This window comes from Hippichthys cyanospilos, chromosome 13, assembly GCF_059441005.1.
Source record: "Hippichthys cyanospilos isolate Australia breed blue-spotted pipefish chromosome 13, RoL_Hcya_1.0, whole genome shotgun sequence".
Lineage (NCBI taxonomy): Eukaryota > Metazoa > Chordata > Actinopteri > Syngnathiformes > Syngnathidae > Hippichthys > Hippichthys cyanospilos.
The window spans coordinates 19,641,747-19,665,630 of NC_142381.1; the positions used below are offsets into that span (position 1 = coordinate 19,641,747).

The 23,884-nt window shown below is 41.1% G+C and overlaps 1 protein-coding gene across 3 annotated transcripts in view; it reads right to left on the reverse strand.

Moving 5' to 3' along the window:
- Window positions 1-11,966, reverse strand: part of LOC148414169 (cytoplasmic polyadenylation element-binding protein 4-like) — a 38,197-nt gene extending 26,231 nt beyond the window's left edge. For 2 of the 3 annotated variants that reach the window (XM_088431231.1, XM_088431229.1), the window contains exons 1-4: window positions 11,876-11,966; window positions 9,901-11,015; window positions 1,097-1,195; window positions 490-580 (exon numbers count right to left, since the gene is read on the reverse strand). In XM_088431231.1, coding sequence (XP_088287357.1) covers window positions 490-580; window positions 1,097-1,195; window positions 9,901-10,959 — 1,249 coding nt within the window. In that variant the 5' untranslated portion in view covers window positions 10,960-11,015; window positions 11,876-11,966. Of the gene's footprint in view, window positions 1-489; window positions 581-1,096; window positions 1,196-9,900; window positions 11,016-11,792 lie in introns of all 3 variants that reach the window. The other variant, XM_088431230.1, reaches the window with a different exon arrangement.
- Window positions 11,967-23,884: the final 11,918 nt, after the last annotated feature.

Here is a 23,884-nt window from a genome sequence, read left to right on the forward strand (position 1 = left end):
TGACCAAAAGTATAAACAATCAACAATTTCAGTTTTCTCTGTCTATTCAATATTAACTGAAAGCTGCGCAAAAACAACAAATACTTTTGAGTGTCTTATAAGGCTTTTAGTCAGGTATCGCCAACCTTTTTGAAAGCGAGAGCTACTTCTTTGGTACTGACTAATATGATGGGCACCAGTTTATATGAAGACACTGATCATGTTAATGAATTCTCACAACAATGAAGGAACAGCTGTAAATATGTATATCTAATGAAATGTTATGTACATATAATTTATGTATATTTGTAACATTCCTAGAAAATCAAACTTCTATCACTTGTGAGCTACTTTCACTTGTGTGCTATTTGCAGAACAGGTCTGCAGGCTGCTCATTTGATCCTTGCGGGCTATCTGGTGCCTGTGGGCGCCGCATTGGTGACCCATGCTCTAATTCAATTAAAGCAAGTGGCAAGAATCTGTCCTCACTATTTGTTACTGGGAACTAACCTTTCAAAGAATCCTGTTCAGCCCTCATAATGTCAATCAGGGAGTTCTCCAGAGAGTGCATGTTGAAACCCTCAAAGGAGCGGGTTCTCTCCTGGTAAAATAAAGGAAGAAAAAACAACTTGATTCCTCACAGCTCACCTAGCACCATCTGTGCCACAAACCTATTACAAGAAAATGCTAGATTACGAAGGCTAGCTAACACACAATGATCATCACTATGGAATGAATAAAACATTGACACTAAAATGTTAGTCGAAATCGCAATTCTGAAAACATGATGCCGACTGTTTATCCACGAGAGTTAAAGGCAGACAAAGCTTCATGGAACTTACTGTACATCTAGCACACGCCTTTTGAAATGTGGGCAGTAACCAAGTGAAGAATTATAAAAAAATATATCTCTAGTCAAATGATGTAGATATTACCATAGAATACTCTTTAATTCAATGGCTCATTTGTCATATATACATGCAGTCAATAGCAAAAGCATTATCGAAAGCATAACTTATCACTGATGATCTTTGTATTTTCCAGCATAAGACTGGACAGTCTCATCGCAATAGGCTAAAAAAAAAAAAAAAGAAGTGAAATCTTGTAAAAGCCTGACCTGGAAAGGGTAGACAGTTTCACTGCGGCTGACAGAATCCTCCACCCAGCCCTTGTGATTAAAGCCAGAGCTATTTCGGGAAAACTTCTGAGAAGGAACCTGGGGAAAAGTAAGAGTTTAATCCACAGGCCAACATATGTTTTTGTACAATTAGGGCAGCTTTTGGAAAAAACAAAACACAAACTTTTTTACTCAATCACACAGTTACACTGTCAAAAAAAAAAGTCAGTAAATAATACGGTAAAACAAAAAAAGAGTGTCAAATTGTAAAAGTCAAACACTGTAAAATCAAAAAAGGGAAATGACCAATTTACGGTTACTAAATTACCGTTAATCAGCTAATAACACAAAACTGATTTTTACAGTAAGTATATGCAGAAAAAATGATTCTGTGGAAGTAAAAAAAATGTCAGGTTTAATAAACACTCCTCCTGCTGTCTGTAGCTATAACAGACATGGCGACCTCCGGAGGAATGCCCCTCCCATGTAATATAATTGAATGATAACTAGACCTACAATTATATTTAAAACATACTGTTGGTCATTAAGAACACATTTAATCCAAGTTTTTGAAATTATAATGATTTAATTGATTCATTTTCAATGAAAAATGTTCTAAATCTTACACAGTGTCACTATAAAGTCACAAAAGAGTAAGTACCGTAATTTCCGCACTATAAGGCGCACCTTATAGTGCGGAAATTACCTTATGGTGGTTTATAAAGCGCACCATCAATGAATGGCTGAGTTTCTAAAAAATGTCATAAAAGGCACACCGGGTTATAAGACGCACATAGAGCTGAAACCATAGTACTGGGTCGGGTTGCATTATGCATCCACTAGATAAAGTTGCGTTATGCAGGCACTAGATGGTGCTTCACTAAAGGGAATGTATTAAAAACATTCAGCAAAGTCATCAAACTTTAATTATAGAATATAAACTTTATTCATACAATATAAGCGTTGTATGGATATTATACTAAGGAATATTTGTTATTAAAAAAATCAGATAAAACAGAGAATGCGTTATTGGTACCGTATTTTCCGCAAGGCACACCTAAAAGCCTTAATTTTTTTTTAAAAAGCTGATGGTGCGCCTTATAATCAGGTGTGCCTTATATATGGATCAATATTGAGATTGGGATCGGTAGATGGAAAATGAACTGATAAAGTAAGATTTAATTTCTTTTTAATTTTCCCTCGGCATGCATATTTTTGACCTGCTATTCCAATATGGAGCAGCAAGAAATTACGAATAAACAAAAGACAGGGAAATTGAAAAGACAAGCATGAGTTTGGTGCCACACTCTCTGTGTCCTCCCAAAAAAAAAATTGTGTTGGGCTTGCAAATCAAGTTAATTAATTGGGTTGGGCTGAGTTGGGCTTTAATACCCTCGGGCCAGGTCAGTTCGAACTGGATTTTTTAGGCATTAACTATAGTTTATGCACTCAGGACATGATATGATCAATACATAAGGCACACTGGATTATAAGGCACACCGTCAGCTTTTAAAAAACATTAAGGCTTTTGGGTGCGCCTTATAGTATGGAAAATACGGTATATAAAATTAACAGCATTATTCCGCCAAAATAAAAAAAATAAGAAATGATGCAAATGTTTGAATTTACAGAACGAAACTTAAACATTCTACAAGTTCTTTAATTTTTACTTAAAAATGTGTTTGGAATGTTTTAATTTAAAATGTAATGTTGATTTCAATGGAAAAACATCACAAGTTATAATCATTTCAAACAGCATGTATTTTAGTACAAGGCCCCCTTATACAACATATAAGCTGTTGTCATATCACAAATTGAAACGTTCGGAATTGTAGTTAATAGTCCTAGCCATATCGGCCTGCTGATTAAACAGCCAATTATCAACTACATAATATCACGTTCAACAGGAGAACCTAGATTATTTTTCCCTTCAAATTGTTTTGACTCAATCTGTTTGAATTGTGATTTTTTTCCATTCCTTACATATGAATCCTAAATTTAATTTGTGTAGTATGTATTTTTTTTTAATTGTCTGATTCATCTTAACAAACTTAGGATACTTTTCTGGAAGAAAAAAAAGGCATTGGCCTAAGATTAAAAAAATATTTTAAAAAAATACATGTGGGGGCCCCATAGTTCTGATCAACTGTTGTGCCAAAATATTAAGACAGGGTTTCAATATAGAATTAAAATAATTTGAATGAGTTTAATTTTTAAATATTAAAATCATTTGAATGAGTTTAATATTTAAATACAGTGGGCCCCCGGTTTACCAACTCCCTCTTTTACGACTTTTCATCTTACGAACGTGGCCCGCGATGTTTTTTGTCCCCCTCTTACGCACATACCTTTTGTCTTACAAACAATCCAAAATGCCCCAACATGCCGGTCAATGTGTCCGTACTATTTTTTTCGCTATGCTACATCAACTAAATCAACTGTTCTCGCATGTCACGGTAACTTCCGATATGCTATTGCTATTGCTATTACAATGTCACAATCACTGTCTCAGTCACAGTGTCAGTCACGGAGATGCCGATATGCTATTGGTCGATTAAGGTCAGAGTCCCGGTCTCAGTCACGGAGATGCGGATATGCTATTGGCCGGCGTCACGTCAATCACAGAAATGCCGATATGTTATTGGCCGAACGCCTTCATCTAGCTTGATGGCACAGCTGGTCGGTGTGTTGTGAAGACTTTGCAAACTTTATCTGTTAGACATGGCTTCTAAAATTGCTAGTGGCGGTAAAGGACGAAGTAAGAGGATGATGACAATAGAAATGAAGCAGGAGATAATAAAAAAAAATACGAAGGAGGCGCACGCATAGTTAACCTTGCTCGTGAGTATGGCCGTAACCACTTGGCAATCTTCTAAGGGCAAGACCTTCCTTGCCAGGGGATGGACTTCGGTCAACAACAAAATGGAGAGGCTTCTTCTATTATGGATTAAAGAGAAGGAAATTACCGGTGATATGTTCTAGTTTGAGAAAAGTTCTCATTCAAGAAAATAAATAACTAAATTCTGCGGGTTGGTCTCTGCTCCCTTTCGCCTCCACCCACCACCAGCTCGTCATGTCGCCCCAAAGGTAAATGTAATTTTTCCCTTGTAAATTTATGTTATTTAATTTAACTGTACAGTAGATTATGTTACAAATTTTTAATATGTGTATAAAGTCGTGATGTTTTTACCTAAGGTTTTTGCATGCGTTGCACGCAATCACTAATTAACATAGGTTTGGATTGCCCGTCATACGAGCAATTCGAGTTACGAGCATAGCCGCTGAACGGATTAAGTTCGTAACACGGGGGCCCACTGTATCTGAAAGTTTTCAATTACATTCCCTTAATTTTTTATTTACTATAAATCCATCTCAACTTATGGGAAAGATTTTAAAACCTTCTCAAAACTGAGGAAGCTATTTTTCCACTCCAATTTGGGATTGTTTATTGGTCTTAATGTCCCAAATTTCACATTTTGCTTCTGACTTCTGTGAACAATTTCTCAACACTGTTGACGAGTGCCCCTGACTGCACCTGTTCAAGTTCAGTCTTTGCTGAATGAGTTTCAGCACCAGCGTCCTGGATTTTTAGCAATTTGTCTCTGACAGTTTTATGAAAGAGAAAATATAAAACAATATTACCAATCATTTTTTTAGTTTGACTGTTTATGAAAATGCTGTGCGGTTTACCTACACCTGGCGAGCTGAAACCGATGTTTTGCTAGCCGTGCTGCTTGTATTACTCGTATATCTCGGTGAGTGACTGTTCGACATGTATTCTTGTAACATGTGGAGAAACCATTTTCTGTGAAAGTCTTGCATTGCAAACTGCACCACAAAAAGCCCTGACTTATTTTTAAATGTATTTAAACAATTTGTAAGCAAGTATTTTAAAGCTGTATAACATTTAAGTCACACTTCTACCGACACCATTATAGTGTTCCTACGGTTGTCGTGATGTGACAATAATGCCATTATAATGCACTGTTTCCCTTTGTGAACACCAGTGTGAAGGGACAAAACAAATGGTTGCTCACTCAAAGAAACACATTTTAGGAGGCCATGAGCCAGTTACACAATGGAAGTGTTTTCACAGTAAAAACATCTTTTGCTTCTGACATGTCAGAGGACCGTAATCATGTTCCCAAAAGAGATGTTCAACCTGACTGTTAGAATGGTAAGGGGTTTAAGTCAGTTTTTTTTAATGTATTTTTTTAAGGAAAACCTAAGTGGGTTTTACAACACTATGATGCATTCAAAGTCGTGAACCCGTTGAAATCTGGTGGTTTTACAGAAAATTTCAGTACATCTCAAAACTTCAGCATATTTGGTTTCATTTATCAAACTAGATTTCAGGGTTGCTGATTCAAACATCTGTGGACAGGAGTGGACTCCAGAACCAAACAGATCTGAGATTGAATGGCTGGAGACAAAGAATGTGCCACAAATACAAGTGATAATGTTCAGGTCAGTGTTGATTAGTCCAGAAAACTTTGATGTTTGTTCCCCTGACATGCGTCCATGTCTCACCCATGACATCTTCGAGGGTGTCCTCTCATGCTCATTAAGTTGCTCATTTTTGTAATCGTCTGCCAACAGCAACATCCTCTCTTTAACAGACTGAACATGCCTGCATGTTTAGTCCCAACATATTTATAGAAAATGGATGGATATTTTCAACACTAACAGAATACTGTTTGTTAAATAGCAGTTCAAAATCGAAATCAATACTTCAACAGCATCTTTTTTTTTAATGTCACTTTGTTAAATGGATTCGTTTAGTGAACATAAAAACACAATGCACATAATTCATTCAACTTTCAGTTCTATTTCAGAGTTGTCCCATAAATTGAAATCTCGAACAGATACACACATTTCCTTGTTGGTGGGTAGCAAAAAAAATAAAATAAAATAAAAAAAAAAAACAGATAAGCCGCACTGGACTATAAGCTGCAGGGCACAAATCATGAGGAAAAAGTCGCGGCCTATAGTCCGAAAAATACGGCAAATACAGATTTTGGAGCAACATTTGTTGCCTAGAGTCGTCTTTTTCCATGGACGCCGCTGCTTATTTCAGCAAGATAATGCCAAGACACATTCTGCACATGTTACAACAGTGTGTCTCCGAAGTAAGAGTCCAGGTTCTCCCCCGGCCTGTTTGTAGTCCAGGCCCGTTCTCCCATTGAAAATGTGTGGCGCATGATGAAGTGTAAAATATGACAGAAAGGATCCCGGACTGTTGAACAACTGAGGCGAGCATCATCAAGCAAGACTGGGAAAGAATTCCACATGAGAAGCTAAGAGAATTAGACTCCTCTCTTCCAAAATGTTTATTGAATGTTATTGAAAGGAAAGGTGATGTAACAAAGTGGTAAACATGCCCTTTCTCAACTTCTATTGAACATGTTGCAGCCATGAAATTCTAAATTAACTATTATTTGGCAAAAAAACATTACGTTTATCATATTGAAGATTAAATATGTTGTCTTTGTACAGTATTCAATTGAATATGAGAAGTATTTTCAAATCGGTGTATTTTGTTTTGTTTACATTTTACACAATTTCCCAACTTCAACCAAATCCAGTTTGTAGTACAGTATATTGTACCAGGGGCTGAGAAAAGCAGAGGCTTTTGGCATGCAAACATGTGGGAAACATTGTCATCTAAAGGCTTGTAACCATGATACCAACTTCAGCAATGTGATTACGTCCCACTCTTCACTCAGCCGAGTCTACAGCATACCAACTACACTCGTAGATTAAAACGATCAAAATTCTTCCAAGCTTTTTATTTTTTTAAAATCAGCTATCAGACTAAATCGCTAGTTGTATTCACCGGAGAATTCCTATGAGCGAAAGTTTGTCCAACATGTTTTCTGCCCTGCGTTTCCACGCGGTAAAGAAATTCTAGAAGGTATGTGTTGCAGAAATTTTGGCCAGCATGACACTGCGCGAAGTGGTGTGGTTTGCAGAAAAGACGCCATTTTGACCCATGGAGCCGCATCGAACTTGCGGGGCGCGTCAAGCATAAACCAAGCTACGGACGCTCTTGCAAGATTGGCTCGCTTGCTATTTCTTAAGCTTAATAATGTCTTAACCTTGTGTTTTCTCCCTGGTGGTACGATGACTGAAAGTGCTTGATTTGACATGTGGAGGCAGATTTTTAAATGTTAATGTCGCCGATTTTCATCTTAATTACTCAGGGAAGCCAATATCGTGATCGCGATTAAAATTTGATTAATCATGGAGCCCATATAAACAAGTTCTGGATGCTCTTCTGCAAATGAGAGATAAGTCCAATGGTTGCCGAGAAGAGGTCAGACACATGGTGGTACTTTTATAGTCCACTTCGAGACTATCAAAGATGACTTGTTTTGTCAAGTGTCATTTTATGACTTCCATTCAAAACTTGAAAGAAAGTACCATCGAGCTTCTATTTGTAGTTATTAAAATTCTCGTCATAAAAAGAGTTTATTTTCTACCCGTTGTTAATTACAGTGGACCCCCGGTGCACGGCATCCCTGGCTTACGTTTTTTTGACGTTACGATGTGGAATACAGAGTTTTTTTTGTCCCCTCTTTAACACATTTATCCCACTTTATGATTAACAACTGTCATGACCTGTGGGGCTGATTGTTTTTCTTGTATTGCCTTTCTCCTAAGTCATTTTTAGGTAATTGCTCTTATTTTCTGTTGGCGGCAAACTGCCTCTGCTGCAACAGGTCACTACAATGCTGGTTTGCTATTGGTCAGCGTGATGGGGTCACAAAGATGGCTGCCTAAAGACATGATCTCTTGTGAGAGTGCTTTCAATATCATATTTATTATACATTTTAAAGCTTAATTCAAACTTGAATGAATTATCCATGAGTCCCAAGATTGGAGATAATCAAGAAAAACGAAGAAAACTAAGCTAGCCTAGCCTAGGATACCCTTTGTCGGGAATATGGCCATAACAAGCCTCACTCAAAGGTAAATAAATCCTTTATTTAAATCCTTTATTTGTGATGTTATTTAATTGTATACATATATATTATATATTAGTAGCACTTACTATACTATTTTGATGCCAATTTTTAATATGTATATTCAATTTTTATGTTTTTATCTGGGGTTTCACATGCATTAGTTATTTTACATTGGTTTGGATTGCCCACCCTACAGCGAATTTGCGTTATGATCCCAACCGCGGAACTGATAAATCTTGTAAACCGGGGCCCACTGTACACACGCACGAGCGCACCCCCCCCCCCCCACCCCCCCCCCCCCCATGCACACACATATGCACACACACGCACGCATACACACATTTTTTTCCATGGATTACTCAGATGAGTACCAAGACATAGTTTTTGGTAGTATTTGCCTTAAATTGAAAAAGCCGAAAGATGCCTACTTCTCTCAGTGTAAACTGTATAAAATCATAGTGACCATTTTTTTAACTTAACTTTGTGCAACGTTATATTCTTATTTTAAAAAAAATATTCCTAAAGTTTATCAGTAAATAATTATATACAATATATTGTATGATGCAGATCAGTAAACATACAATGTATCAACAAAGCACGTAGCGCAGATCAGTAAACATACAATGTATCAACAAAGCACGTAGCACCAGCAGAACAATGTTCAATTGATATTTCCAGTAATCTGAACAACTAATACATTTTTAATGGGGGACGCAGTTTGACAGTTCAATGAAATAATTCTCCAATAACTACTAGAGCAGGGGTGTCAAACTAAAAGATTTTAGCTCAGGGGCCGCATGGAGGAAAATATATTCTCAAGTGGGCCGGAAAGGAAAATATTATATAACATTTTAAAAACATCATCGTCAATCATCGTCATTTACAGTGCATGTAGATTTTTGATTTGCGTGCCAGCCTGGTCCCAATTCCTCACGGGTTGAAAATAAAATAAAATAAATACATAAACATTTGATGAACACAAGATGTCTTTTTTTTTTTAAATCAAAATCTGTGGTTGCGGTGATGATGAAGAATTGAACGAAATGGGTGATTAGGATTAAAGCTGAGGCACCATGAACCTCAGCTGGGCCACCTGAAAGAGGGTGTCTGATGTTCGAAAGGACCGAAACACTGATGTGCCCCAGCTATGCATCAGTAGATGTTTCACGACAAAGGTGCTGTAGTGTCCCATTTTGGATATTTTAGTCTAAATCTTACACACTGTTCTTTCTTTGTAAGAATGTTGTCATTTAATGAATGTTGTCAGTTAATATGCCCAAAATTTGTTTGTTGATCCAACAACTTGCGTGGATGCGTTGAGCACGTTAGCATTTTTGTTTGTGCCATTAAATCCCTTTGGTATATGTTAGCATGTGCAAAGGTTTTGCATTGATAAGAACTAATTTGCATCTAAATAACATTTTGTAATGAAATGAATATTATTTGTAATTCGGTTATATGACTGACCTAATCAATGTAATAGGCTACATGTTAGTACATTTTGAGCCCCTGCCAGTCTACAATAAAAATCTCAAGTGTTAACTGGTTCGTCGTGATATAAAGGTTGGGGACCACTGCTTTAACACACACAAGAGCATTATAGTATTATAGATGGACTAAAGCATTTGGTGATTTTTCTTTTTTCTTTTTTATGTTCATAAAAAGGTTGGGGACCACTGCTTTAACACACACAAGGGCATTACAGTATTAAAGATAGACTAATGATTTTGGTGCTTTTTTTCTGCACTACAGAGAAGAAAAAAAAAAAACATCAACTTTGAAGTTTACACTATACACAATATGAGTGTTTTGACAAGTAGCGACATTTGCATATACCTGACTGCTGGAGAAGGACTTCTTCAGCGGAGAGATGGAGTTAAGGCCAGTTATTCCTCCACCTATGCCACGTCGGTACTCTCGAACCCCATGTGTGCCCCCCCAGCCTCCATAGCCACCAGGGCTCCAGGTGGTTGAAGTGGGCGTGGAAGGGTTCTGGTAGTTTCCCCATGGTGTAGGGTGTTTGCTCTGGGCAGGAGTGAGGTGGGGAAGCTGAGGGAAGCCACCGGTCCGATGCGCGTGCGGCGGGAAGGACGGCTGAGTAGGGTGAGGGCTTGCCGGGGAGCGTCGGTGCTGAGGTGGAACACCCTGTCCATGAGGGTGATAGGGTTGGGGGTGAGGTGCAGGAGGATGGTGCTGAGAGACTGCTCCAATCTGCGGCGAGAAATTGGCACCTGCACTAAATCCAGGCCCAGCTTGGTGGGAGAAGCTCTGGAACAGCAGGGGAGGCACGTTGCCATTAGAGCCAGCAGGACCGAAGAAGCTCCCAATGTCATCACCCACCACTGGAGATTGGGTAGAAGGAACAGCAGGGGACCAGTTGTTGAAGCTCGTCAGTGAGGAAGTGGGGGACTGTGTGCATCCTGTACCCATTCCCAGAGTGTCCTGGTAGTCAAAGCCTGTCAGAACTGGTGAATCCATCCTTAACTGCTCCTTCCCACCACTGCTCTCCAGAGATCCTTTCTCCATCAAATTGTCTTCAGAAAGTGCTCCCTCCAGCTCTCCTGAAGAGGCAATTGCCTCCTGCTGGTCTGGAGAGAGGGCCTGAGGCTGGGCGTGGACCTGAGACTTCTCCTGCATTTCCTGGAGGTCTAAACCCTTGGACTTGTCCGACTCCAGAATCTCATCTTGCATGTTACTGTGTTGGGCTACTGAGGGAAACAGCCAAGAACTGCCCCCATTGGTGGAGCAGGTGTTGTTTACGAAGGAGGGGGGGCTCGAAGGGAAGGAGGGGTGATGAGGGTGCTGGGATTGGAGGTGAGGAGGGATTCTTACTGGGAGAGCAGATTTATTACCACTGCTGTTCTTCACAACAACTCCAAACCCGTAGTCCCCCATTTAGGACGCCCAGTAAATATTGAGTAGGTTTTGCCTTTTACTGACTTTCTATTAACCTAAAAAACGAAAAGGCATACATGGATTAAAAGGACATTTTCCACGTAAAAGGTAGACTTTGAGTCACTTTATCAAAAATAACAACAACAAAAACATATTGCTTTCGTTTCATCGTGAATGTTTTATATGAAAACAAAGCGATGAGAGAAACGACGCTTCGGAGTCATAAACGGCGATATGCAAACCGGAAAACACCCAACAGAACCAACATAAGCAGCAGCTGAATGGCCAATTTGACGCCTACAAAGGTCATTGCGTAGCTAGTTGCAAAGCTAACATCGAGTCCGTCAGATTGTATGTGTCTTTTTCAACCTATAAACGTACCAAAACTGGGGTATTTTGAACCGCCCCTCGGCATTACTGTGTATTCGCGGAGGATCCGTCCGGGACCAAGGTGGTCAACAGCGTTTACACGTCGCGAGGATTCCTAAAGCAATTACCTCCTCACGCGTGGCCATTTAAATAGAGGAAAATTCTGATGACGTCTATTCGTCGGTTCTCATTGCAGGGTAGTTCCCTTTCCGAAGCCGCTAAGCTAGCATATGGGACACTGGAAGGCTAGCATCTTTGCAAAGTAGTCGGCGAGCATTAAAGCACTTTTGCGGATATCACTGTCAAACGACACGAATAAACGTGCGCAGCACTGCAAAGAACAATAGGTCGGTGTATATATCCCGGGATAACAAATCGGAAAATGACCATGCTTCTTAAGACGACCTCCTATATTTCGTGCCCTGTATGTTCAATGTCACACAGCAAAGCCATTAAATTTTCACCTCGAAACAACGCGTCGCAACCCCTTCTACTTCTCTGGGCATTGAGAATGAGAATGCAACGGTAGCGACTCGGTCGTAACTACCTTCAGTTCGGCGTCATGACCTTAACGTTTTTATGTTGCCATATTTCTACGTTTTTCCCTTTTCTGCATTTCCCTGGACGGCCAGTGTAAATGTTTTTTCCTATAAATGAGATGACAGCTGAGCCAGTCGGTGAACACTTCCGACTAGCAGCCCCGCCCCGAGTGGTTCTGCGAAGCCAATGAGCCTCAGGATTTCCTCCATTGTCCCTCCCAGTCATTCCTCCGTCTTCCATTTGATTGGATATTTTTTGTGTAACCGCGCCTATAACAGGCTTTTTTATCCGACGAATCGCACATGTTCACCTTCCCGAATAAGGATTCATTGAAATCAATGGGAGGAGTTGTGGAACACATTCTCCATCAAAAATGGGTATCCTTGCGTGTCATTCAAAGGCCTTTATGCCATGAAGTTGTTTCAAAGTCAGGTATTTACATTTTAAATGTTTAAAAAAGCAGGATGCGTTCTTTCTAACAAATTAGTAAATATGCACTGGACATAGTTTGAGAATACAAATGTCAGCAGCTCTGGCATAAGGATACACGTGATAAAAATGAGAATTGACTCATCTGTATGCTAATTCTACACTTACCCATTAAAATTATATATATATATATATATATATATATATATATATATATATATATATATATATATATATATATATATATAAATAAATATACATAATATGTATAATAATATATAATACATGGAATTATCTCAAAAACTGACAAAAACCATTTGAAAATTTGCTAGGTTGAAATCTCTTGGTTGATGTATTGTAAAAACATCTTTCAAAGAGCCACAGTAATCATTACCTTAGAAAAAAGATATTGGCCTCAAACCTTCTGGAACTGCTGAAGTATCACTGGAAAGTAAGACTTTAAAAGCTGAGGCTTTGACTTCTCAACAGATAAAATTGGGCAAAAATGGTGATTTGGCTTCATTTCAAATGATACATTTCCTGAGGCATCAACTGCCAAAGTTTGCTACTTGTCTATGGAGGAGCCAGAGAAAAGCTTTATACCAAACTATACTCAAGAACACCCCACATTTCAAAAAAGGCTTCGAAAGGCTTATTTAGTTTTAATTTCATTATAATGGTTTTGATGATTCAAAAAAAAAAAATAATTCTCACCATTCCTTCTAATGGTCAAAACTAAAGAATACAGCCAGCACTTGGGACTAGTCTCAAATACTAGTGATTCAACTTTCACAAACTGACTTTTGAACTTCTGGAGAGCATTGCATCTTGGCATATTAGTGGCATACAGTTGTACGTGGGTCTTTAGCTCTGGAGCGCAAACAAAAAGCAGAGGAGAGAAGGGCCGAGGTGAGTGTAGTTGAGCAGAGAAATTGCCATAGAGTAGATTTGAGTGACTGCAGACTGGATTTGTTGCGCACAAACCCCGGCCCCTCATCCGTGCGGATTACGGGCATCAAAGTAGATTCCTGGCCATATTTTCTGAAGACTGCAAAGAGGCTTTGCTCGACTAGGCCTTCCGCATGTGTCCGTCGACCAGCTTCCACATAACTGATTTATGTCAGGTCAAGTCCATAGAATGGTCAACTTTTGGCGGGTTATCACTGACCATGGCCCATTTGCACCTAGAACATAAATCACTGCAAAAATTGAGCATTCTGACAAAAGTCAAGCAGAAATGCACCAACATGGATATTTATTTCTTTGAGCCAGAAAGAGCCTCTGATTCAGAATCCAGCATTAAAAGTGGCATGACCAACTCAAAGAAAATGCTGTGTTTCATTCGAGAGACAGCAGGGCAAAAATGGAGGCTGCTACTCCCATCAGATGCAGAAGACATATAGTGCTGTATATATTTTATATGTTAAGTGTTTTTGTTGCATTTACCAAAAACTTGCAGCAATATAAAAATAAATGAACAAATAAATAAATAAGCTGTCAAACATTGCATCAAATTTGAGCATCTTCTTAGACGTGTCTCCCAGTAGCTTTGATGGTAGATTGTTTTCATAGCACGATTCAAGAAAATGGTCCTCGTAAACTACTGAATTCCTGCAAAATAGTAATGTTTTCACCAAATGCCCATACCCGTGTTATGCAACCAGCTTTCTGTTATCAAGTTACGTTCTGAATTAAAAGGTTTGGACACACTAAAGTAGTAGTGCTTGTCGTTGTTTTTCCTCTTCATATTGGAGCACCCATACACATTGCATTGTGCCATTATAGTGTTTTCATAGACTACTGTAGAATCCTGTTTTCTAAAGATTTTCTATCTTTTCTTTTGAGGGTTTACAATCAAATACAGATTAAATGATTTGGCCTGGTTTTAGGCTTAAACCAACCTTTCACTTGATGTGTAAAGTGTTTAATGATCTACACTTAGAATGGCAAATCCATATTTCCTGTTATGGTGGTGAGAGTAATACAAAAGTAATTTAATAGTAGTATAATGCATTATGTTTCAAATACAGTAATATTGTAATGTAACTACCGGTAATTACTTTGAATTCACAGTAATAAGTAATAAACAACACATTACAGTTTTGAAGTAATTTGCCCAACACTTAATCTAATCATCTGTATTTCCTTGCTACACCAGGGAAGTAACTCAGTCGGCTTCTTCCACAGCACACTCATGTGGATGAATGATGAAATAAAAGGGACGAGTGCCCTCAAGAAATTCTCCAAAAGTGGGTTTTGAATGTCTGCAGAAAATTAGATGTGAAGCCAACAAGCAGCTGGAAACTGAAATGTTAAGTGGGGTTATTTGCTTTGCATTTTTCACTAAATTTTTTCAGTCTTTCAAAATGTAGGAAATGGCCTGTTTCAACATCTACGAGGAAAAGTTTCAGCTTGTTTTTTAAAGCAAATAATGCTTGTTGAAGGGATGAAATTGTATTTCCAAAGCCTCGCATTTCACACTGCACTGATTCAGATGTTCAGTCATGTCCTTAGGAGACTAAAACGTCTCTTTCTTTTCCCCACCATACGTAGAGCCCCATCAGGACACACCAAAATAAGTTATTCATTGGCAGATTTGCTTCTTTGGCAAATTCCATGAATGTCTTGAATAAATCCTCTCTTCCTGTTGTCCCTTTCATTGAAAAAACAGCAAAACTTTCTGAAAGGATTGGAAATTGCACACGTAGTCTTCTTAACGATTCGTTTACTCCGCCATTACTCAATTCCCGCTCATCAAAAACCAACCAGTCTCGTAAGTCCTCGCGACAACACACAACATGTATAATAATAACAATCTCCCCTTTCTTTAAAACAAAACAAAAGAAGAAAATAAAATAACTGAGCAACAACATTAAACATCACAAATAACAGGGCAACAAGTTTGAACATCATTAATAACAGCCACAAACAATTCGCTTCAATGTGCGCATACACCCTCCTCTAAGGCTTTCAAAAGCATGAGGGTTGAAGCGCCTTTTTTCGTTAAACAATCAGCTAGTTGTAGCTTTGCATTTGACCAACGTACATCTTTGATTTTATTAGTTTGTAGAAGCTCTTTAATACTGCTGATTTCTAACCTGAGCCTCTTTTCTGTGACTTGTTTTGTGGATTTAAGAGCATCAAACAGGGAATGATTGTCTGTGACACAAATGAGAGGAAGAGGTTTGAGGTCAGGATTTCCAGTAGTAATCTCAGAATAGAGTGTAGCCAGGAACAGTGCATAGTCAATCACATCTGACATGGCAAGTTATTCTCCTGCCAGTGTGCTCCTTACCACACGCCTGACTTTTTTAGACCGCCAAAACAGTGGGGAGAATCTTCCATTTATTCCCATGAGAGCAATCAATGTACCTCCTTGCGTGCCTCCATCTGGAAGATTACCCAGCGAGGCGTCACTGAATACAGCCAAACTCAAGTCATCATTTTTGCCTAAATACTGAAACTTAAGTGTGACCTTCTCTGACTTAAATTTGCGGATTATTTTGTTGACTTCAATGATGGACTGAATAGTAGCATTTTTAATGTTTGATGCCAGGCTCCATGTTCTGGCTCCTTATGAGCCATTGTACCATTTCTGTTGTTACAAAACTGTTCGTTTCATTCATTTAAAAGTTTGCGTGAATGTGAAAGGACAACCGGATCCTGTTGCCTTGGGCACTTCCTGTTTTCCCATCAAGCATGAAGGGAATGCTTGAATGGCGACAACTCACTAGTCCTCAAGTCTTGAGCCAAGCACAGCCTTTTTACACCTACTTAAAGCACCTAAAGTGATTAAAAAGGGGAAGAATCACCAACAGGTGTCTTTTTTTGGAGGAGTTGACTATCTGCCTAGCTAGCTGAAACGTCAGCGAGGGCAGAATAGTAAAAAGGCTAGCAAACGGCTCGCTGCACGGCTACTCCACGAGGACAAGGGTGCAGTTTTCGAGGCTTCAGTGTCAACCACAGCAATGCAGTCTACGGAGGAGGACAAGCAGGACGTCCGCTCCATCTGCTTGAACTCATCTTCCAGATCCAGCAGCTCGCTCGTCAAGGCAGCAGTTGAAGCTCGTGCAAAGGCGGAAGCCGCACGCGCCAGAGCAGAGTTTGCATGCAAAGAAATTGAAATAAAAATTAAACAAGCAGAACTCAGCGCCACACTGGATGCCCTCAAAGAGGAAAGAGAGGTACAAGCTGCTCTTGCTGAGGTTAATGTGTTTGAGGCAGCAATAGCTGAAGAGGAGGCAAAAAGTGAAACATCTCCATATGTACTAAAAGACAATCATGCTGAGCAAAGTAAAGACTACACCTCTACCATGCTCACTCCACATGCATTAAAGCAGCTCCCATCACCTACTCATCCAGGTGTTTATAGTGTACATGATTATCTCAAGCCATCACACGACCAGCATGGTGAGGATCCACAAGATGATGGACATTGTGCACCAAACAACCAGCCCCCACGTGCCTACACTCCGGCTCCATACCCATCTCCATCAGCCAACGACGAACTTGCTAATCTTGCTAAATTTCTAGCAAAAAGAGGTTTAGTCACAGATGGGTTAACGACCTTTTCTGATAGAGCTGAGGACTACTGGGCTTGGAGGGTGTCATTTGAAAATGCCATAGATGGGCTAAGTCTTAAACCAAGTGAAGAACTGGACCTACTCACACGGTGGCTTGGTGAGGAGTCTTCAAAGCACGCCAAACGCATACGCTCTGTTCACCTCAACAATCCAGCAGAAGGCCTTCGCAGAGTGTGGGAATGGCTACAGGATTGTTATGGAACCCCAGAGGCTATTGAAAAGTCTCTCTTGGACAGACTGGAATGCTTTCCCAGGGTTTCCATTAAAGAGCCCCAAAAACTCAGAGAACTAGGGGACCTCCTATCTGAAATAGATGCAGCCAAATCTGCTGGTGATCTACATGGTCTAGCATACTTAGATACTTCACGTGGCATTGCCCCTGTTGTGGAAAAGTTGCCAATTAATTTACAAGACAAGTGGATGACGGAAGGAACAAAATACAAACAGAAACACAATTTCAGTTTCCCTCCATTTTCATTTTTTTGCAATTTCATACAAGATCAAGCTAAAATGAGGAATGACCCCAGCTTTAAGTTAGCACCAGCTGCTTTAAATCAGTCCCAGCCCTCTCAAAACAAGCACTACTCGAGGTTTGGGAAATCCAGAGCTCCTGTCACCGTCCAAAAAACACAAGTAAATAAGACATCCAGAACAATCAACATAAAGTCGGGTGAGTTCACTAACAAAGAGTGTCCGATCCACAAGAAGCCACATGCACTGAAGAAGTGTAGAGGTTTTTGAGAAAAGACTCTAGATGAACGCAAGGCATTTCTTAAGGAGCACAACATTTGCTTCCGGTGTTGTGACTCATCCTCTCACCTAGCAAGAGACTGTAAGGCAGAAATTATATGTTAGGAGTGTAATAGCAATCGGCATATAGCAGCCTTGCATGCAGGTCTCGCTCCATGGATAGCGCAGGACACACAAGCACAACACACAACTGATGGCGAGGTTGGGGAGCACCAGGGTCGGGAGCACGCGGCGGACCATGGTGGGGAGAATGGCACGAGTACTGTAGAAACAAGCTCGGCATGCACGCAAATATGCAGAGATTTGAAAGGGGGTCGCTCATGCTCAAAAATATGTCCCGCCTATGTGTATCCACAGGGACATCCAGACAAGAAGGTCAAGGTTTACGCTATTATAGATGACCAAAGTAATAGGTCGTTAGCAAAATCTGCCCTTTTTGACACCTTTGGCATACCAACAAGCCATATTGCGCCATACACACTTAGGACGTGTACAGGGGTCACAATGACAAGTGGCCGGGTAGCTGAGAACTTCATTATACAATCAATTGATGGGCAGTTCACCTCCAAGTTGCCTCACCTGCTGAGTGTGACTCCTTACCAGACAATAAATCCGAAATTCCTACTCCAGACGTTGCTCTTGCACATCCACACCTTAGACGTTTGGCAGGTAGAATCCACTCTCTTGACACTAAAGCTGAGATTATGTTGCTTTTGGGGCACGACATAGTACAAGTTCATAAGGTGGTAGAGCGCATTAATGGCCCAATTAATTCACCATTCGCACAGAGACTCGCGCTTGGGTGGGTTATCGTAGGCGACGTATGCCTGGGGGGTGCTCACAGGCCTGCCGATGTAGCCACCTACAGAACAACCATTCTAGGAAATGGACGTCCTAGTTTCCTACCACCATGCGAGAATAATTTTCATGTCAAAGAGCTTTTTCAGTCACCCAGTGATCTCGGGGAAACTCAAGGTACACAGCATCAAATGGGGGACCATGTGTTTCAACAAACTGAGAAGGATGAGAAGCTAGCCCCATCACTTGAAGATCAAGCCTTTCTTGAAATAATGGAAAGAGACTTTTGTCAAGACAATGCAAACAACTGGATTGCTCCACTTCCTTTCCGCACACCCAGACTTCGTCTTCCAAACAACAGGAGTCTCGCTCTCAGTCGTTTCCAGTCACTGCGCCGCACTCTAAAGAAACGTCCTGAAATGGAAAAACACTACATGGACTTCATGCAAGGGTTGTTCGATAGAGATCATGCAGAGCCAGCACCAACTCTGGGGGAAGAAGACGAATGCTGGTATCTGCCGTCCTTTGGGGTTTATCACCCACAAAAGCCAGGGAACATTCGAGTTGTCTTTGACTCGAGCGCTAAATATAAAGGGGTGGCTTTGAACGACGTGCTGCTTAAAGGTCCAAACATGAACAACAGTCTAATTGGAGTACTCGTCCGATTCCGAGAAGAGTCCGTGGCTGTCATGGCAGATATACAACAAATGTTCCATTGTTTCCACGTGCGGGAGGACCACAGGAACTTTCTTAGGTTCTTTTGGTTTCACAACAACGACCCAACAGAACCAGTCAGGGAGTTCAGAATGAAGGTGCATGTGTTCGGCAACAGCCCGTCTCCAGCTGTTGCAATATTTGTCCTGAGGAATGCAGCAGAGAGGTCAGATTCACAGCACTCAATTGAAGCCAAGCAGTTTGTGCAAAGACATTTTTACGTGGACGATGGACTCAAATCCGTTCCCACTGATTCCGAGGCAATCAAACTTCTTAAAGACACTCAAGAACTGCTTGCTACTTCCAACTTAAGGCTACACAAAATAGCCTCAAACAGCCCAAGCGTCATGGCTGCCTTCCCCAAAGAGGATTTGGCAAACGGACTCAAAGACATTGACTTCTACACCGAGTTTCCACCTATACAGAGAAGTTTAGGAATGTGCTGGGACATAGGAAGAGACACATTCACATTCAAGGTTTCAAAGACCGCTAAGCCTTACACGAAAAGGGGCGTCCTGTCCACAATTAACAGTCTCTTCGACCCGCTGGGGTTTGCAGTACCAATAAGCGTCCAGGGGAGGCTACTGTTGCGGGAGCTGACGAAAGAGACTTGTGGTTGGGATGAGCCGCTTCCTGTGGCAATGTACAAAGAGTGGCATAAATGGAAGAATGCCTTGCAACAACTTGAGCAAATTCAAATTCCAAGACCGTACTTTTCATTTTCATTGGCAATTGCAGAACGCAAGCAGATCTGTATATTCTGTGATGCCTCAGTTCAAGCAATCGCAGCTGTAGCTTACATGCAAGCAACCAACAAAGATGGTCTCACACAGCTAGCCTTTGTATTTGGAAAAGCCAAACTTGCTCCCAAGCACGCAACCAGCTCAGTGGAGCTATGTCCATACGGATAGCAACCCTGCCGACCATGGCTCAAGATCTCTTTCAGCAGACAAACTATCATCTAGCACATGGTTAAGGGGCCCAGAGTTCTTACTGAAACCCACACAGAACAACTCAAGCGAAACCTTTCAACTACAAGATCCTGATTCGGACATAGAGATTCGACCTTTGCTTACAGACATCGATTCTGGAGTTCTACCAGCTTGTCTCAAGGCGTCAAACGTCCAGTCTTTCTCTAGCTGGCAGTCTCTCATCAAAGCTCTTGCCCGGTTAGTACACATTGCACAAACCTTCAAACACAAATCGACTGATGGACAATGCAAGGGGTGGCACATTTGTCATGAGCTCTCCGCCTCACACTTCGAACAAGCTAGACAGGTGGTCTTAAAGGCAGTTCAAGAAGAATATTTTTCAAAAGAGCTTAGACACCTCGTGGCAGGAAAAAACATTCCAAAGGGAAGTCCTCTTGTAATGCTTTCCCCTTACCTTGACCAAACAGGACTTCTCAGAATTGGAGGACGTCTCCCCCACTCAGACTTGGACACTTTAGAGAAACAACCACTCATTTTACCACGTCAGCACCATGTAACTAGTCTGCTAATCCGCCATTACCATGAAAATGTTAAACACCAAGGGCGTCACCTTACGGAAGGTGTTTTACGGTCCGCAGGTTACTGGATTTTGGGGGGTAAACGTCAGATTAGCAGTCTCATTCACACTTGCGTGATTTGTCGAAAGCTAAGGGGAGGGACACAGTCACAGAAAATGTCCGACCTTCCTAGAGAACGCCTTAGCATAGAACCTCCATTCTCATATGTCGGCGTTGACGTGTTTGGGCCATGGTCAGTTACCTCTCGCCGAACTAGGGGTGGGGTTGCTAGTAGCAAACGGTGGGCGGTGATGTTCACCTGCATGAGCACTAGGGCCGTTCACATAGAGGCGATAGAGTCCATGGACACCTCTAGTTTCATCAACGCTCTCCGCAGATTCTTTTCCATTAGGGGGCCAGCAAAACAATTAAGGTCAGACTGTGGATCTAACTTCAGGGGCGCCCGTAAGGAGTTAGGATTTGACACTAAGATTCCTTCAGATCCGAACGTAAAGTCATTCCTTAATGGTAGCGGTTGTACTTGGATCTTTAATCCTCCGCACTCTTCGCATATGGGGGGCAGTTGGGAGCGGATGATAGGGGTAGCACGTAGGATCTTAGACTGTCAGCTTGCGCAGCACGGATCACGACACCTCTCCCACGAGGTCTTAACAACCTTCCTGGCCGAAGTATCAGCAATTATGAATGGGAGGCCGTTGGTTCCGGTGTCAAGCGACCCAGAGGCACCATTCATACTCACTCCTGCAACTCTTTTGACTCAAAAAGTTGGTGTGCTTCCAACTCCTCCTGGCGAACTTGAAGAAAAGGACATCTACAGGCGTCAGTGGAAACACGTCCAGCATTTAGCCAATTCTTTTTGGCATCGCTGGCGAAAGGAATACCTGTCGACTCTGCAATGTCGACGCAAGTGGCAGTCTGCAAGACGCAACCTTCAACGGGGTGATGTTGTCCTCCTCAAGGACACCCTGGTGAAGAGAAACCAATGGCCTATGGGACTCATTGTAAACGTTTTTCCCGGCAGTGACGGCTACGTCAGGAAAGTGGAAGTTAAAGTGGCTCAAGATGGGAATACGAGAGTGTACCTGAGACCTGTAACTGATGTTGTTCTTCTGTTGTCAGATGCGGTAAAGCAGGATTAGTTTGGGGTTCTAGTGTGACATCTCACTGATGTCAGGTGGGGAGTGTTCTGGCTCCTTATGAGCCATTGTACCATTTCTGTTGTTACAAACTGTTCGTTTCATTCATTTAAAAGTTTGCGTGAATGTGAAAGGACAACCGGATCCTGTTGCCTTGGGCACTTCCTGTTTTCCCATCAAGCATGAAGGGAATGCTTGAATGGCGACAACTCACTAGTCCTCAAGTCTTGAGCCAAGCACAGCCTTTTTACACCTACTTAAAGCACCTAAAGTGATTAAAAAGGGGAAGAATCACCAACAGGTGTCTTTTTTTGGAGGAGTTGACTATCTGCCTAGCTAGCTGAAACGTCAGCGAGGGCAGAATACTCCATACATCAAACATAACATCAGGTCTTGTTTGTTTTGCTACCCACAAAATTTGTCCTATATTAGACCTCAGCTGGTCTCTCTCCAATTCGTTCAATGAAGCATCATTTTGTATAGCACGCACTTTCAGTATAGGAACTGGTTGTACTGTAGGTTGTCAATGTAGGTGTGTTGATGCACCTGCACTACACCGTCAACAATTACAATGTCCATGCCCACATATGAAAAACTCTCATGTTCTTCTCGACCCACATGAAATACAGATTTCAGTACAGGGATAACAGTGGAAATGAAGTGCTCTGACCCTGCCCAAAAAAAATCATCCACATGTCACGTCAGTAGTCCTGTCACCTCAGACTGCTCATTCCGCCAATAGAACACTGCAGGGTCAACTTTTGACATTTTACCCCCAGTCTTTAGCATGAGGTGTTTGAGTTTGTTGTACCAATAGAGGGAGGCGTCCGCAAGTCCTTACACACATTTCTTTAGCTTCCATACAACACCATACACACCAGCTTCTGGTGGTGGACGGATATAGATGTCTCTCAAGAGTTCCATTCCCTGCAAAAAGGCAGATTTAATATCCATAGAATGAATTGTCCATTTGTTTTGACATATCACAGCTAAGAGCAGTCTGAGTGACTCTGACGCACATGTGGGAGAATCTTTTTTGCAATTCATGAATACTGTATTGACTTCCTCAAAACCTCTTGCCACAAGGCGAGCTTTGGGAACAATTCCCTTGGAAGTGCCTTTCAGTGTACAAACCCATCTAATAGAAACACATCTTTCTCCCCTGTCACTTATTTCTTCAAAAACATCATTTTTCCTCCAGTTTTTAATCTCTTGCTTTTTAGCAACATCAAAAGAGATATCTCTTGCAACGAGTACATCAGCATCCGCATTTTCACATTCTGTTTGAAGATTTTCAACTTGTGCCATATTTAATGCTCGTTTTTGTCCCTCACTTCCAATAGGTTCAAGATATTGTCAATTGTACCAGTTTTTGTACTGCCCCTTGGCTTTTCCCGCTCTGCCTAAAACTCTAGCAGTGTGTTGGGTATCATGATTTTTGTTGGTAAATGTGACTACTCGCCCTGCTCTCAATTTGACATCAGTAGTAGCAACAGTACTAGTTACATCACTTTTGGTTACTGTCTCATCAGTTTGTTTGTCAGTTTCTACTCTAACTGTTTGTCTGTTGTCAGTAACATGTTCTTCTTCTCCATTAGCACTATGTTCATCATCAGAACTCTCTGACACCTGATCTTGAACTTTGCTTTCAATTTCTTTGCACTTTTCGGAAAGACAGGGCAGAGCAGGCTGACTTTCATTTTGTGCATTTATTTTATTTAGCCTGGATTGGTGTACTCTGACAAGCATTCCACCATGTCTGATGAACACTACTGCTCCGTCCTGACCAATGACTACAGCAGAACCTTTCCACTCTGAACTATCAGCTCGTTTATAATACACTCTGTCTCCTGTTTCATAATTTTCATATGTACATCTGAGCTGATTGCGAAGTGCTCTTTTTATTCTTTCTGAGCATTCCACCTCTGTAAAAGCTTTTCCAGCAGCATGTATTGCTGATAGATGTTCTCCTACTCGACTACCCATATTGATGCTCCCTAGAGCAGGTAGTTTATCAACCAAAACAGAAGGAAGGCTTGGATTTTGTCCAAACACAAGCTGATGTGGACTATATCTATGCACATTGATCATAGAGT